The following is an 18,091-nucleotide window of genomic DNA, read 5'->3' on the forward strand; positions in this document are numbered from 1 at the left end:
TTGTCAACACTTACACCTCAGTCTTACCTCTTTGTAACTATTTTTTACTTCTTCTTGCCTTATATCAGTTGATGCTGAGGACAGGCTTGAGACAGATGATCCTCTGCTGAAAGTTTCTGTTGAGCGCTGAGGGGACCTAAGCGGTGACTTAAAATTAGGGAACAAAAACCAAACCAAAACAGAAAAAGTTACTTATCAGATTAAGCAGGTTAAACATAGGCAAAAAAACGTTCAGCAACTTGCATTGGTTCTTACCTCAGAAGCACTCTGTCCTCTTTCAAACGTTAGATAGTTTAATTCCATCAATGACAAAATCTGCATAAAAATATTAAGAGAATCAGCGTAACTCCACTGAAAGACGAATCTACCGACGGAAACACAAATTAGCCAACAACCTAGTACCACTAACTGGTTATGACAGAGCAGACTAAAAATACCCATTTACAAGTTTATGTTCTATACCACAAACTGTATTTATGCCATTAGATTTAAAATGTGACCCTTCCTCCTTAAAATGAAACACACATTTTTACTTTAATAGTACCAGACCACAAAATTCTATTAGCAGGTAAGCATCTACACCTCCATGGAACTGCATCAGAAAGAAAACAGGACAGAAGATAAAGAAGAATACCTTGGAATTTAGTGCACACTGTAGGGAAGTCTCCTTCATCCGGTTTTGAATTTCTGGATTTGCCCCATTTTGCAAAAGCACTTCTATGATCCCTTGATAGCCCCAACGAGCAGCTATATGGAGAGGAGTATCTCCCTTTTCATTACCAATATCTAGTCTACAGGAATGGACATCATAGTAGACTAAAGCTTTGACGCACTGGAAAGAAAAGGAAAGCTATCAATAAATTATAGTATTGTCTCTCAATTCATATAACATGTACAATCTTAAAAAGGTTTTTTTCATTGCTGCTCATATAATCCATTGCCTAATGGGCAGGCTTTTATAGTTCAGTGTCATTAAAAGAAGAGTTAAATAACTCAACTAAACTTGCACAATACTACTATCTTTAATGTGAATGCATAATAAAAATTGCTATGAACTACTGAATAAAGTCCTCATTTACAGCATTAGTTAGCCTTCAAATCTTTTTTATTTACTTTTTACAATATGTAAGTTTACTGCAAATTCGCATCACAGTGTAATTCCAATCCATTAGACTATTTAGTTTGTTACAAAACAATTACTTACATCCTCATGACCGTAAGTGCAGGCTAAATGAAGTGGAGTATTTCCATTATTGTCCTGAACATCAGTACTTGCCTTATAGTGCAATAAGAGAAGCTTAAAAGAAAAAAAAAAAAAAGTAGACATTTAAGTAAATAAAAAATTAATGGACAAACAATTGTTACTCTGTGGATTCCTTTAGGTTTCCAGCATGATGAAGCACTTCACAAAAAATCAGCTGTCTCTCCTGTTTTAGATGCTACCCTCTTGGCATTACAGTACTGGTTTTGCCCTACCCTAAGAAGCAACTATAACCTGCTTCTTACATATTCAGAGTTGTCATTGAAAAAATGAATCATCTGCTGCAGCAAACACTACAATACATATACTGCACAATAATTTATCCTGTATTTTAGGAGCCTATACAAGTGAAGACACAGCTTAATTTCAGCAATGCTAACTGAAGAATCTCACATATACAAAATCCAGGTACACAGTAATTAACGTAGTTACACAGTCTATCCTAAACACAATGCAAAGTCATTTAATTTATTCCAATGACTGCAATGGTTGTTCTGTCTTAATCAAGAGCAAAGAAGTTAACAGGCTCTCCGTTTGTACTGTGCATTAGATTTGTACTACTGAACTGGACAAATGATCTGGCATGCATAGCGATAGCTGTCAATTGCTTGGTTATTACAAATGGCTGTAAACCTTGCAGTATAGGAGAAAATAAAATATGCAAACTACAATGATAAAAGATCCTCAAATTCTGACAGGGTACAGAGTTCTGGTAACAGCTTCTCAGAAGACCTAAATGACAGTAACAATACAACAGCTTAGTTAAGAGTCATATATTTAAGTACTTATTTTTATTTCTAATTAAGTCTTTTGGTGCTTACTGTAACATTTTGATATCCCTTCTGACAGGCAAGGTGAAGTGGAGTTGAACCATGGTAATCTGTGGCATTGACGATGGCTCCTTTGGCTACTAGTAAATCCACTAATGATGTTTGCCCTTCAAAAATAGGCAGACATTAAAAGAAAGAAGTGAACTTTGCAGAAGAACATTGCTACTCTTCACATTCAAGCATGAACTATAAAGCAAGATACCCTGCATTTCTGCATACTATGTTTCTACATACTGTATAGTCACTACTTTGGTACTTGTATTTTTGTTGCAGATTACCCAAGATCAAAGCTCCGTAAAAGAACCTCCAGCTAAAAGCAAACTATGCTTGCATCTTATGACTTAGAAAAGAAGGGAAAATAAAGCCACGTCACACAAAGCATTCTCCTATTGGGATTCAAGATAATAATGAAAAAAGGGAATTATTTATTTTTAAAAACTCACTAAGAAAATTAGTACATCTTCTAATAAATGTAAGATCAATGGCATAATGAACAGTACAGTACAGGAGATGGTACATGCATAGCTAGCTGCAGGAGAGAGGAATGATTAATTTCTCAATCTGCCAGGTCTGTAAAACAAGACTGGTTTCCGATGACATATTTTCACTTTTTTCACAGCTGAAGGAAGAAATGCTGTGGTAGCCACTAAGGCAGAAGTAAACAGCCAGCAAAGAAACACTAACTCGGCCAGAAGAAACTGAGCTTAAAAGAAGATACAGCAGCTCCAGTCTGGGCCAACATACCAGTTTCCATAGCAAATAAGCTGAAAACACTTTCATGCAAAATTCACCCTTTTAATGCAAAGCTGGAAAACATGCTAACATAAAAATAAGAAACACAAGCAGAAGAAAACACAAGTGAAGAAAACCAACAATACTCACCACAAATAGCAGCTATATGAAGTGGTGTGTACCCCCGGTCATCTCGGGAAAATGGAGTGATAATGGAAGGATCATTCAGTTTCCTTTAAAACACAATGGTTTAAAAGCAGCTCAGTTACCTATGCAGCAGTGGTAAGGGGAAGAGAATGAGAAAAAAATGCCAAAGCTGACAAAAACCTGATTTTGGAACTTTTTATCCTTTATCCTTCTCCACACAGGTTTACGTTTTGTTAAGAGATGTGGGGTTTGTCCAAAATGTTTAAGTTAGGTTCAAAAGGAGAAACATTTCACACCACATTCACCAAAGGACATACAGCCTCCATCGCAAAATTGGCTGGTTCCAAGGCACTCAATATTCCCCTGATATTTCTTCTGCTTTTTCAAACCACACAAACGTATACTCTACTACCTCCTGAAGTGCTACTAACTTCCTCTACAAGCAAAAGGAGTATACTTTCTAAAGCAGATCTTAGATTAAAACTTTCACGTAGCTTTTTGTGTATTTGTGGAGATGGAAAGCACTTACCCAGAAACTAGCTTTTCACATTTGTCACAGTAACAGAGCGGATGACACATTTTCTGTACAGTGTCCTTATCACTGTCACCTTGACTTAGTAATCGCTCCACTTCCTCCTGATTACCTGAAGCAATATGCTACACAAAGCCACAAGAAGAAAGAGAATGAGGGATCAATATATTAAGACTCCTTTTAAAGAAAAAAAAGAAAAAACCCACAAAAAACCAGTCATTTACTGAAGCACAAAACAAAAGGAACCGATTATAAAAGACATGAATTCAAGCACTAGAAAGCAGAAACGCACAATATCACAGCACAAAACCCCCTAATGGGCATTCAGTATTAAAAAGAATCTGTTCTTGGCTTACTTCGCTTTCTATAAAAAATTAAAACAATTCTTATTGTTCTCTTTAGACTCCATCACGAAATTGAGCTCCCTCTGTGCAAAAACATTTCTACAAAATTACTGAGTCTCTAGCCATAAGCTGTGAACACATATAATTAGAAGCTCTGCTTTGTGTCCTTGTATAGGCAAAATTCTTTTAGGATGACAATATGAGATTAACATATAATATGAAGTAGCTGTCAGGTGACCACATTTAAATTATTTCAGAAAGCTCTTTCAATTTCAAGCATCAAGAGCTGTGAGAGACATCCAGATAGCAATACCACATCTGTGCATTAAATGAGCCAATCAGTACCAACAGCAGGAGCGTTTCATCCTCATTTGCTTTGGTATTTCGTGTAACATGCTCAAATCCGTAAGATTATATTAACTTGGTAACATTTTGGCACAGAAATGCACTAAATTCAAAACACACTTTTAGCACCTACTAAAACATATTTTGCAGTAGTAATTAATTAACACTGCACTACATTTCAGAAAATCACTGAAAGGAAGGGGTATAAACATGCAATACTTAAGTACATATATATTCTGCCATAAAAGTTATTAACCTTAAATAAGCAATCTATTGGAGTAGCAGACATCTGGGACAACAAGTTCATCCTTTGTCTTAAAAGCAGCTTGTCACACAGTCTCTCAGATTCCTAAAAATAAAATACATAGATTGATTACTTATCTACCCATTTACAGGCAAAAAGTACCTTAACGGTCAAAATAACTTCTAAAAATATTAAACACTATATTTACCACTTATAACTTGTCAGATGCACATAAAACCTAAATCAGTTTCACATTTAGGATTCTAAGACTTAAAAGATCACACACCTAGTGTTTAAAGAAATACTAAGTAGATGTTCACCTTTACTGTAATTCTCCATGAACTAGCTGAGCATTAATGAAATTATGGTTGTACCACCTAAAGAACACAACAAAACTAGAAAAAACATAAAAGACAACAAGAACTGTAAGAGGTGCAATGCAGCTTTCTCATTAGGAGAATTAAGATTCTTCATTCTGGAAAAGATTTGACTGTGCAACTGGCCTGTAAATATCACAAAAAGTTCAAAGAAAACATGCAAAGAATGAATATCTGTTATTCCTCAAAACGTAAGAACCGGTACGCCCATCAAAATCATAACACATTAGGTCTGGGGAGGGAGTGGGGAGAAGAGGAAAAAATGTTGTTTGTTGTAGAAATCATTGCCATAGGATGTTGCAAAAATTGAAAATATAAATAAACCCAAAAAGGCATTAGACAAATTCATGTAAGACATGTCTACATGATGGCTATTAAAAAAGTTGACCGAGATACAACTCTGAAACAAAGACTCTGCTGAACACTCTGCCACTTGCTGGAAAATAAAGAACTGCACCAGGTGAAGCATTATTCTCCAACACTCACTCATACAGTGTTTCCTACCGGTCACTTACAAATGGGAGACTGAGCTAAGCAGACATGTAGTGCAACTCTCACATCATGACTTCTCATTTCCTAAGAAATCTGAAGGTACACCTCAGGATGCACTAAAGAATATACATGCTTTAAAAAACCAGATGGAAGTTCTTAAGTAGAATCAGATTTTGAAATGGCAATATTGAACCTCACATGAAATAAAACAGCAATCTAAAGAAAACGTTTTCTAAGAAAGCAGATGGAAACACTTGCACATATTCGATTCTGATCAGCTACTGCTTATGACAGGCAGTGAACATAAATTCGTTGAATGTCGTTCTTGGATAACGACTATGTCCCTAGGAATGGAAAGACTCCCAGCATCCATCAAACTGAAGACTATCTCACTTCAGATAGATGCCCATGTATCAGATAAACTTTGATGGTTTAGGATGCAGGCTATATCTTCTAAAATTAAGTCTGCAAAGACCAGATACAAATGAGTAAAAAACAGTCCAACTCTGCTCTTAACATCAGTAAGTCAGCAAGGAGTTTAAGAAACTAGTGAACTGCAAATAAACATCCCTTGAACACCAAAGATGAAAAAAATCAGGTTTTCTAGAAATTAGATCTCTCAAGTTTCAAAATTAACAGATGCCTCTCACAAAGCTGCCTAAAAAAACCCTCCATTGTATAGCAAACGATGTCATTAAAAACATGCCTGTGAGGTCTAGAGATAAAAGTTCAGATCTGTACTTCACAGTAAGTTGTTTGTGTTTAGATACATGAAGATGACAAACATTCGCTAATCTTTTCAAATCTAAGTACTTCAGGTGAAGATACCCAAGCATATCTTTTCAGAATTACAAAGCGCATAACACTAGTCTCCTTGGATAGATTCTTCAGTGCGATCAGGAATAACTTCCCCAAGAAATATTTGAACGTAGATGTTATTAAGTGGGAAAAGAAAGCGTGAAAGTTTTACTGCTGATAGAAGTTTCTGAAGCCTCAGAATTTCTAATATGGATGCTCAGAGAGCTTTATACTTTCACTATGGAGAATCTAAGCATGCACTAGCAAAACCTACTGTAGTTTTAGTACCGTTCCTTTCACAGTGTATTTTACAAGAGAAATATTTCCCAAGTGGAAAAATTATTTCATAGAGTCCAGAGTCACTTCAGACTGTAGTCCTTATGTAGAAGTATTATCTTATTATATAAATCAGAAAGAAAAAAGTCCATCCCAGTTAAAACCACGTATCTTCAAATGGCAGAAGAATCGGGTATTAATTGAAATATTAAGCAAGCTTGAGCCTTCAAGACAAAACTTGCCTGTACCAGCTTTATTAGCATTCCAAGAATATAAAAAAAAATTGCTTTGAATGGGACTCCCTGGTATTTTAAATCTATATAATCTAGAAAATACACACACAAACATTAACAATCTTTCTATCTAACACTATACTAGATAAATTAAATATATGTACCTATATGAGTATACCTGTATAATGACCTATCCAAGGTGACTTTCACAGGTTGTAACTGATGACTTGGGGAAATTACCTCCGTCCCCCTCCCCTCAAAACACTTTATTAGCCTCATTTTGTGTTCAAGTCTGCCTTTGCTGGCTCTTCCCACCTGCACTTCCTCCATGCCAACCTCACCGCCTCTGACAGCTCCTTCCATACAAGATGATATCTGTTCCCTAGTGGCTCTACCTACCTACTCTATACCTTACTTCAACCCTCTCAACTACAGCATTAGCTGTGCACAGAAACATGACTAAGGCCCAATATTTATTAACTAGAATTCTAATTAAGTAAGGTTGACAACTCCCAGAAAATAAAACCCAATTGTTTGTGCTATCAGTTACATGCTCCGTTCCTCCCCACTACCAAAATGCCTCTCCAAGACTTGTATGACCTTGGGTGAAGGATTCGGCAGGTGCCTCTTAAGTGAAATCTTCTTACTGACATGAGGGTGATAATACACCCATTATCCCACAGGGTAGGTCCCTGCTGAGTTTTCTTTATGTAGTTAGCTCCATTAGGGATTGGACAACAGCATCTCAGCTGCCAGAAGGTCTGTCTGAAGCCAGCCATAAAATTAAGTGTAGCCACACAAGGGACTGTAATGAAGCCCCAGGGCACGGCCATGTTCCTCCTCACTTAAACCCCACAACCCCTTCCAGTACAATCTGGAAAAAACAAAACCATGGGGCATCAACATGACAGCTGCTGCTGCTTTAAACAGAAGGTTGTCTCCTTCATCAGAGAACAATGGAAATTCCTCAACTGTTAAGTTCATGAAGGGAGAGCAACGGTATCAGAAGCTTCTACCATGTTCCTCCACCTCCTCAATATCCTTTTTTAATTCCTGCAAATGGGCTATTTGCCACATATTTTCTTCTTCATTGTATGCCACCTTCTCCCTTACCCTACACTAAAGGGGGGTCTGGCTCTTTCAGCTGTGCTAGAAGGCAGGGGGTTATCTACTTCCTTGTCTTCAAGGTTCTACGGTTTTCCACCCCATCTCAGGGTGCTGCCTCCAAGCCCTGTTAACTCTGATGAAAGGCAATATAGAAGAAAGGAGTTCCTGTCGCATGCTCACTGTATACACACTAACGCAAGGAAGTTAGCAGCTAGCATGCTAGCACTCGTCTAGGAGCTGACCCAGGTGAGGCATGGGCAGAAGCATTTTGCTTGCTCTTTTATTAGTGCAAACACTAATGTAAGCGGTATGAGACTACCCAAATATGTAGATCTTTCAAGATATGATCTCTCAAAGAAATAAATACGATATAAATACAAAGCGCAGTGGCACCTAAGTTACTTGAGGGTGATCCCAGTATAAAAAAAACCCTGCTATCCTTAGCCATGAAAGGAGGGATAGGACCAGGCATTTAATAGGAAACTCTTTGTTCTACAAATTTAAGAGCAGTATGGGTGGGGTTTTTTCCAGCTTGCTGGCATTGCTGTGGAAGACAATTCTACTTTGGTTCCAGTCCTCCACCCAGACCACCAGCACTGCCATTTGTATCTTAATTGTTAATGATAGCAAGTGACTGCAGGAAGCAAAACTGTTTAGCAGGTTGTTTTCCTTTTAAACTATCATTTTTTATTTTTTTTTAAACAATACAGCATTACAGACAAATAGTACAGTCTCTTTACACAAAATGAGTGGGTTGGTTGGGGGTTTTTTTGAGTGTACAAAACAAATCCATGCATGACAGGTTCATGGAAAGATCCCAGACAAGACCAAAAACAACAAAAGGCTAAAATGTTTAAGTGCTTCTTCTTTAAGACTGTGCCCCAGGTTGTCCCATCCCAAGCCCTGCACACTGAGCCATTATTCTGGCCCCTGCCATTAGATTCCAGTGCTTTGCATGTGGGCAGACTGAGACACATTGAATTCACTCTGATTCCAAGTTCATTCCTTTTGGTTTTCACATCAGATCACAAAAACCAATTTTTCAACAGGAGAAAGCTTTACAGCAGCAGTAAGACTGGATTCCTTTACTAAATTAGGTACAAAGTTCTTCAGTCACAGAAGTTTCTGAAGTCACATTATCATCCTTGATTGGCCTGCAGGGATTTGACCTGATTGACAGAAGGTCTGGTTGCCCAGTAGGAAATAACTCAGGCATCCACAAAGTTCCCGCCCCTGCTTGGCTGAAGATCCTCAGAGCAAAATTTGACCTTCAAACATCCCCTTATCATAGCCCTGCACTCCCATTAAACTATCAACTCTGTACAACAATCTGTGCTGCAAACAGTGAATTTTTGGAGTATGAAGATTTACGGAATAATTCTAAATTACACTGCAACATGTTTTGCTAGGATAGCTAAGCTTTTTTAAATTATCAAATAAAAAGTCTGTTTAAGCTATGCCTACTCTTGAGTACTGCACTGCTTTCACAACCATGATACAGGGTACAAACAGGAGAAACTTAGGAAGACTGAGCCGCTGGAAAATTTTTCTGTCATTTTTCCTCTAATCATATGAAGAGGCAGACTTGACATTTAACTACTTCCTCAAGGAGCATGCAATGAACAACAAGTATTGCTACAGGATTAAGACTTCATTGTAATCCCTTAGATCATTTTAGCATTTGTTTCAGGTATAGTGACCTCAACTCATTTTAAGTGCAAAAAAGGAATTCTTACATTAGCTGTTTGTGTACTCCAACTTGATTTACACTCACAATGGAACAGTCAAGCTTATCAAATACACATTTGACAGACTTTAAGAGTGGCTTACTGTTGATCTGTCAGAGAGGTTGCCTTGTCGTATGTATTCTATCGCAGCCTCAATTGAGGTTAGACAGTATCCCAATTCATCCTTCACTGAACTGCAAAGCCTGAAGTTCTTTATGTAACTCAAGTTGGCCATCCTGAAATAAAAAGTTAAAGCCATGAACCACTAAATACAAGATGGTATTTGCATGATTAAGATATGTAGTATCTTAATACTGCAACTCCTCTTAGCCAATTCAGACAGGCAATAGGTGTGGGTTAAGAAAATTGTTCTAGAAAGATTGTTAGGCTAGCAATACTATGGCTATTCTAAGCTTCGTAGATGGATCAGATCTCTACTTATCTCTTACCTACTCAGAAGTTATTAACTGAATATAAGGAATATGAAGGACAAAGTAACAGCAGCAGGAGATTGTTTCACATGTCAAACATCAATGTTTCAAGCACCGCAAACATCATTGTAAAGTGACAGCTACAGATGCAAGGAAAAAATGCTGATCTGAGACACTAGATACACCAACACTAAAATCCAGTTCAGGTACAGGTGGAAAGGTTAGATATACTTCTATTGATAGTTAGGAGAGATCAATGCAGTGGTACAGGCTAGCAGCAATCATTTAAGCGTTCAAACCTAGTTTGATACATTTCATGTAGAGAAACATCTAGAAGTTGCATAAAGGTTTCACAGCTGCAAACACAGATGAGGAAGGACCAGTCTGTGAATCCCACACTGACATGCAGGTTTGGTAGAGAGATGGCCTCCATTACAACTTTTTTCTAGACTGGGAATCAAAACAACAAAAACAGCACTAGGATTCCTGATAGGTCCTTGATTTGGTCACACCTGTAATACACATTTGCAGTTTGTCCTAACAAAAATAGGTTTTGTGCATTACATCAGCCCCTCTTACACTTTCAGCAAGTTATTACTACAAGTTCAGAAACATTTACCCATACAGCAGCATTGCATGTAAGATACCGTATAGGACTGTATAGCCAAAATAGTTACATACCAGTTTGGGATTTCTGTTTTTACAAGTAAATACAGCAAAACAGAGAGAAGATCATCTGCACACATGGTTTCCATGTTAACTAAAAAAAAAGAATTTACATCTGATGTTAGTCATATCATAGTTCAAATCAACTGCAATACCTATAAATTGAGTTCCACCTCCTAAGATTAAACGGCAGCTCTACTAGTAGAGAATGCATTAAGTAACCAAGGCAGCCCTTCAAATTTTCTCAAACCCCCTCTAAAATACGCTGCCAGGAGCCAAAAAACAAGAGTATTGATTTCAAGATTATCAAGGAACATGGACAAATATACAAGAACAGTCCAGCAACAATCCTCTGGTGTGTGAAACTGATCACGCTCAATTCTTCAGCATGAGAAAACATCCTAGCAAATGCAAGCTTCTCTCAAGCTCCAGCTAGAGCACATATAAGCTAACCAAATACTCCACCTCACCCCACAAGTATCTTACCTCCGTTTTGCTTTTAGAGACCTGCAAGGCAGACCCCAGCCTAATGGCGTTTAATACACAAGTGGCATGTAAACAGCTGTATATATAAAGTGCTTTGTGCATACTGGTTAAGAAAAAAGTTTAAACTTATTAATTCACTCTTTACTGACCTCTTTGGCTAGGAGATTGCATAATAATTTGTACCACTTTTCGTAGACAAAGTAGCTTCTGTTGAGGGGAAGTACATTTGTTCAACACACCCAGTTCTCGCTTTGCACGTGGTATATTAAAACTACAAAATAATTTGAAAGATATGGTTAGCATAAAGAGTTCCTGGTCCTTCGGACATACATGATGTCCAAACCCTAAATTTTAACTTATTCAGAGCTGAAATGAAGAATGGTATTAAAATATTTCCATCTGTACTCCAAGTACACTTGCATTTCTGTACCCTATAGATGGAGAGCGAGGAATAAGAATATAAAAGCAAAGGAGATAATTATCAATGCAAAACCTGCCCTAAAGTGAGACTTGCAAAGCTTTGCTTTTCCATCAAAGGAACAAAGTGTAAGAAAAACTTGCTATTGTCTAAAGAAAACACATCTTGGCTGGCCTGAGACCTATTTTAAGACAGCATCTCAGTGACCCAAGAAATCCACAGTCTCTCTCACCTGAACTCTGGTTTCACTCCAATGTCTTTTTGCTGCAGGTCTTGAAGGCTCCTCGTGATTTTGTTAAAAGCAGCATCCTAATCAATAGAAAGGCAACAGTTTTTTAGAATGCATTAGATTAATGTAACTAATCTTCAGCAAATCAAACAAACTCACCTCACTTGCCTCAATAGTCCCAACGTATTTGAAGACTAGATCATAAATAGCATGGTGGATATACATCTGTAGAAAAAAAAAGACACAGTACTTTAGGCATGAAAGAGCATTAAAAATAGCTTGCTAATTATTTTCCTTCATTTCAGATGCTTACTTCAACTGCTTGTTTAATCAGATTCATCTGCTCTTCTTGCTTGGCAAGCATCTTCTAGAAAAGGAAAGCCATGCAAACAGTAGGAGAAAGTTAGATAATCTTAGCCTAAGTAACACTATGTACTATGTATTTAGTGGAGTAAGTGTTTACCAAGTGCGAATCTCTCAAAAGATGCTGCAGACATTTGGTATAAAGTGCATTGACAGAATCCTGGGGGCAGAGGAGAGAAAAGAAAAAGCAATCAGATTCAGGTTAATCTGACTTGAACTAACAAAGCATAAATAAGCAAGTAAGTCTTCCCTGCCTTCGAAGTGTGCAGTATGGTAAGCCTTTTAGCTAGAAAAATTGCCTTTACATAATAGTTAGGACATCATTTACAATTAAGAATTGTACTTTCTCCCTTCCCACCTTCCTCAAGTCTAGACTACTCTGACAGAAACACTCAATAAGACAAAGATATCCAAAGCAGTGAAGTGAATTGTATTTAATTAAACATCAAGCAACAAGATACTGACTATGTAGTGGCGCAGGCTTTTCCTTTCATGTTCTTTAAATGTTCTATAGAAAGATCCTATGTATTTATCAAATCTCTCACAATGTCTTCCCAAGAATTCTCTAACATCTTCGATATTTTTAAGAGAATAGGAGTTTGATGAAGCTGTAGATTCACCTAAAATGAAAGCCAAGAATTAACACATAGGCTTAATATGTATGCATGGTAAAGTACTTTCTGTCCCTATGTGTGGGGCCAACTTGTGTACAATGAGACATTAATTCAGCTTACTATAACTGAAGGTATTGCTTTTAATTAAAAGAATTTGATATATCGCATTTAGAGTAGCCTTTCTCACCTTTTATGCCATGTATTTATTTGGAACAGCTAAAACTAATTTCTCTTTTTTACCCTGGGGTAATTTATTGCCACATGCACTCAGATTATGAGTTGTCCAAGTCAAGCTTGAAAGTAGAAAAGCACATTACAGTATTGACTGAATGCCCACGCAGGACATTAGCGTGCTCCAAGTGAGCTGTAAAAATCCCATCTTGGATTTTTATATAACCTATTCTTTATTTAGACATGCTTTCTCCGAATGGGAGAAGCAAAGTTGATTCATGTAAACATTGAACCAAATCCACTTTCCTTCTGAATAAGACAATTGGATTCCTCACTTAATTCATACTGCTTTTCTAAAAAAATTTTTTCTAGGCAAGTCTTTCATTTGCAATCAAGGCAGCCACCTAATAACAGGCTTAGATCTCATTCACTGAAAATCACATTTCAAATTACAGATTACCTCACTTCTGAAAGACTGCTGTACAACCACGTTAAATAATAGCCAAAAAAGGAACACCACAAGAATAATTTTTTAGATTTCGGTTGATATTTATAGAATTTCAGCCTATAAGTATGCCAGCTTTATTTTTCAGAATAAACTTTCATACTTCCCTCAGCACTATTTTCACACTACCCTAGTATTACTTCACTTTGTAATCATGTGTTTCAAATAGATATGTATTTAGGAAGACATAGATGTTTTTTTTCAGAAAAAGCATGTGTTTTAAGAAGCTTCTGTTCCTTTCAATTAGCAAACAGATTGTTATACAAAAGCACAAGGAAATCCCATTTTAACATTAGCCTTGGAAATAGTGTTCCAGCCTTATGAAGAGCACTTTCAGTACTAGGACAATAATTAGCACATTTGACTTAATGGCACAAACCACCACCAAAAGACCTACTACATAACTGTGCTATAGCAATCACAAAATAATTTACCTCTCCAGTTTTTTGTGCATCCACCTTGCATCTCAGGGCACGTCACATCTAAGACTAAATTCCTTTTTTAAGCAGTCAGTATTAAACTGAGCGTTGCTAAAAAATCATGCTGGATTAAGTATGCCACAGATTATTTTTAGTGCTGAGACTGGGGCATAGACCCTACAGGATTAAGTTTGCCTGGCAGCAAATTAATATTTCTCTCCAGCAGCATACCAACATGCACCCCAGCAGGCTAATAAATACCAAGAACTTCCAACCAAGCCAACACTTTTCATAATGAAGTGTATTAAGCATACTTATTTTCTCAAGGTGCAAATAAGACCACCAAGTTAACATTCCAATACATACTTGAGCTTTCCGATTTTTCCAATGGATGAGCTATGCACAATATGCTAAAGCTTTCTTCCTTTTCATTGTAAAATGTTTCCTCAAAAAGAACGGGTACCGAGAGATGATAATTGAACCCAGTTCCTAAAATGATGAGGTTTCCTTGTATGAAGATCTCCTGAAGCAAAACAAAAAACAGATCAAGGGTAAAACACCAGAAGAAAGTTGCTCTTCGACATCTGCATCGCATAGATTTCCAGGGAAAGAAGAGAATCTTGCAAGACAAGAAAGCCCCAAGTTCAAGAGATTTCCTATTTTCATGCTGTATAGGCACCAAAGACTCCTTCAGCCTACAATAGCTAGCTAAACCTTGCTTATACCTACTTTCTTTGCAAGTTTACTACTGGAAGAGGATTCAGACCCAGGTCAGTCCAAGGTCTAACTATCTGCAGATTTTTAGAGCACTTTCAGTAGAAGAGAAATTGAAAAACAATTGAAAATTGAGGCCTAAGCCCAGCTTCAGAAAAAACACTACGTATCTTGTCTACATTTCCCATGCTCAGCTTTATTTTCTCAAGCAACTCCAGCGAGGACATCTGCAGTAGGAAGATCTAGATCAGGGGTCCTCAAACTACAGCCCACGGGCTGGATACGGGCCCCCAGGGTCCTCAGTCCGGCCCCCGGTATTTACAGAACCGCCCCCCGCCCGGGGTTGGAGGGGGAAACCAAGCAGCCACAGATGACCTCCTGCCACTTCATCCACGCGCCAGCCCCCTGTTTAAGAAGTTAGAGGACCCCTGATCTAGACGATAGCTTGCAAACAGGTACAAGATCTCAGACTGCACTGCAGAATTGCAAGTAAAAAGATGTGATCCTATGCAATGTTAGCATTTGTTATCATGGCTTGCTGCTATACTAGTCAGTTTCTACTCATACTCAGCCAAATTAATACATCAGGCCTCAGACACAGCTTGATAACATAGTAATTTTGTCTTCAGTCTTGGTGAACTTGCATCTGCACACAACATAGGCAGGTTACTATTTGCCTGGAAACTAGAGAAACAGCTCTTAAGTGACAGAGGCTCTTCTGCCACACAACAGAATTCACAAAATTGACAAACTTGCTTTACTGTAGTAGTAAGCCGAAATCAAAGGCTGTGTTACCATCTCTACAGAACAACTATTCTTGTGTACATGCCAAAACACAGCTTCTGCTAGAAAGCAGTATATCCCTGAGAACTCTGGCTTAGACGGGCAACATCCTACTTTCACCAGTCAGCCCTAACTCCTAGCTACCTCTCCTGTAACCATTAGTTCCCACTATCAAATATTAAAAACAGAAATACCTTTCCATTTACGGTTTGAAAATTTTCTTTTAACGGCTTCAGGACATAAGATTCAAACTGGCAGCTGGAAAGACTGTTGCTTGAAAGGCTTCCTTTGCATGGAACTAACACCTAAAAAAGTTAATCATGTTTGAGAGAGAAATGCCATGTATCACCAGCTAAACACCAATAGCTTTTGCCCTTCAGAGGCAAGCAATTGAATCTTAAACATTTACTAGTAGATGTATAGCAGCCACAGGGTGCTTCTGTTTAAATAAAATAAAAGGCTACTGATAGACACACAGTCCAGTGTGTCACAGTTTAGTGACTTATCTGAAAAAAGGAAAAAATACTAAGAGACAAAAATCTTAAGTCACTTATCACCAGTCCACTGAATGACTTAATTTGGCAGCTAACAGAAGTACATTTTCAAACTAAAATGAAAATGCATCAGAAAATATAAAAAAATCTAAGATAAGAAACATCTTGAGTCTACTGCACACTAACAGATTGGCAGTTTGAGACAAATTCCCGATTAGAAAGCAACACATCATGAATACAACAAACACCGTATGTACGCTGAAAAGAAATGCATCTCATTGTCAAGGAAGAGAAGCATGAAGGAAGTAGACCTTTCAGTACACAGAAGCTTTCAGAAATGGTGTTAGAATACAGACAGATTTTAGCATTTCACTCTTCAGCTGATCACTTAAGCTGATACTTAAGTAATACACAATTGAAAGAACCTTGTACAATTTAAGGCTTGATTTTATAATCGGGTAACAAAAACCTCCAATTTCAATGGAGACTCCACACAATTTTGGATGAAGAGTAATTGCAGAATATCAAGATCAGAAGTCTAAGGACTGGAAATTTTATTCCAGCTCAGTTTAATGACTTTGTTATGTAAAATGCTATCAGAAATCCATAATTGTCTGTCCCTCAGGGATTTCAAAAGGTAAATCCCATCTGAAGTTGTAACAAGTGAGAGTATGTAACCAGTTGACAGCAAAAATAAGATTCCTGTAAAGTTTAGAAACACCACCAACTTTGACCTTTTACTACCACGCAATATATCAGGAGTTCCATATTGGTAAATAACAAGCATCTTCAATTAAAAGTTGCCCTGCTTCACTTCCAAGTTTTGTAGGCTTGCAGTAATCTTTACATGTGTCATAGCAGGCATATAATCTAAATTCATATAGCTACTATTTAATAAGCAGCTTTTAAATATACTTATTTGTACTTACAATACCGTGGAGTTCTGCAACTTTGCTGCAGAGATCAGGACGTCGCTTCTGAATGGCCAAATAAAAGGGATTTTTCAAGATATCTTCATCATACATAGCCATATGGACTTCAGATATTCCAGGATTTTCTAAGATACATATGGAGAATGGTTAATGTATCACACATGGTATCTGTTAAAACACGGTATTTGGGAATACCTAGGGAGCAGTTTGATTCCCCTTGTCTAAAAAGAAAGAGGAGTTTCAGGTCTCGATGCAAGCAGTCAATGGCACGCTTACCTAATAAGAAGGTACCTATAGTTACTCAGAAGTTATTAAAAAAATATTTTTTATGAATATACATTTCCAACTATATAATTATCCTCATAATGTCTCCTTAGGCCTTCCAGGTGTTGGAATCTAACAATACAGGATCTGTTTGTAGAAAACAAAGAGCAGAACAGAAATTAAGGTCTACATTATTACCACTTGGACATATAAGATAATTTGCACTGTTAAGATCTAAAGCCAAGAAACACGAATTAAGAGCTGCTTTACAGAGACTCTGCTGCATCACAGAACACTGACACTTTTGCAGTATGTTCACATAAATCCAAGACTCACCTGTGTAAGGATTAACGACTGACACACATCAATGAGTCACCCAGACAGTGTAACAGGAACCCTTGTGTAAGGCAATCCTCAACTTTCCAGGGAAAGTTACAGGAAAGATGTACACCAAGGAGGTATGACTATCCATGTGATAAATTTCACAGAAGTCCCTGTAAAATGCATTATTTGCAGTCATCTCTACTCCCATGGAAAAAGTCTTAAAGATCTGAGGTCAGTCTGACACATAATATTTGGCAAAACAGTGAGCAAAAAAAAGTGACTGAAGATAGAAAATCCAACCTGTAGGCACTGGAAAAGCTATCACTAGATGCACCACAGGGAAAAGATGATCTCAAGGCACTAGACCCTTGACTGCTTGCTTCCCCAATCCTAGTTCTCTATAAAAAATGACGACACATCCTAGACACAAGGGCAGGAAAAACTCCTGAGATTAACAGGCTTACAGGTGCTTAATTAACTAGTCTTGTACCTTTTCCTCTCATCCAGCTTCCCTTCGGAATCAACAGATGTTGCATGATTTCCTCAGCTCCTGCAATTTCAGCTACATATCTCAGAAAAGTATGAGAACAGCAGCAGAACTTTAGCTTCAGCAAGCCAGACTTGCACAATCAGTATCTGTTTTCTTAAATGTGGAATCATACCTAGCACATTATTTGCTTAGTGTGAGCTTGTGTACTTGTTCTGTAGCACTCAACCTCTTACTACCAATCTCATACTGGTACTAAAATGCCTTTCTCTGTAGATCATGGAAAAGACACGAAACCATTGTATGGCACTTTAATAGAGAAATATACACCCACCTCCCGCTGATT

The 18,091-nt window shown here is 37.6% G+C and overlaps 1 protein-coding gene across 8 annotated transcripts in view; it reads right to left on the minus strand.

The window, feature by feature from the left end:
- The window catches only part of ANKRD27 (ankyrin repeat domain 27), a 60,297-nt gene that overhangs the window by 19,728 nt on the left and 22,478 nt on the right, over positions 1-18,091 (minus strand). For 7 of the 8 annotated variants that reach the window (XR_008735107.1, XM_055726615.1, XM_055726614.1 and 4 more), the window contains exons 2-20: positions 16,668-16,795; positions 15,439-15,549; positions 14,114-14,270; positions 12,504-12,658; positions 12,139-12,198; positions 11,989-12,042; positions 11,835-11,900; positions 11,679-11,755; positions 11,178-11,299; positions 10,558-10,636; positions 9,549-9,681; positions 4,448-4,540; positions 3,500-3,627; positions 2,974-3,056; positions 2,083-2,198; positions 1,205-1,297; positions 635-832; positions 256-315; positions 28-147 (exon numbers count right to left, since the gene is read on the minus strand). Coding sequence is in view for 7 of the 8 variants with exons in the window: in XM_055726615.1 (XP_055582590.1) it covers positions 28-147; positions 256-315; positions 635-832; positions 1,205-1,297; positions 2,083-2,198; positions 2,974-3,056; positions 3,500-3,627; positions 4,448-4,540; positions 9,549-9,681; positions 10,558-10,636; positions 11,178-11,299; positions 11,679-11,755; positions 11,835-11,900; positions 11,989-12,042; positions 12,139-12,198; positions 12,504-12,658; positions 14,114-14,270; positions 15,439-15,549; positions 16,668-16,769 (2,007 nt within the window). In the remaining variant the exon portion in view is untranslated. Of the gene's footprint in view, positions 1-27; positions 148-255; positions 316-634; positions 833-1,204; positions 1,298-2,082; positions 2,199-2,973; positions 3,057-3,499; positions 3,628-4,447; positions 4,541-9,548; positions 9,682-10,557; positions 10,637-11,177; positions 11,300-11,678; positions 11,756-11,834; positions 11,901-11,988; positions 12,043-12,138; positions 12,199-12,503; positions 12,659-14,113; positions 14,271-15,438; positions 15,550-16,667; positions 16,796-17,270; positions 18,053-18,091 lie in introns of those variants that run through there. The other variant, XM_055726611.1, reaches the window with a different exon arrangement.

The sequence above is a fragment of the Falco cherrug genome, chromosome 14, assembly GCF_023634085.1.
Source record: "Falco cherrug isolate bFalChe1 chromosome 14, bFalChe1.pri, whole genome shotgun sequence".
NCBI classification, from domain to species: domain Eukaryota; kingdom Metazoa; phylum Chordata; class Aves; order Falconiformes; family Falconidae; genus Falco; species Falco cherrug.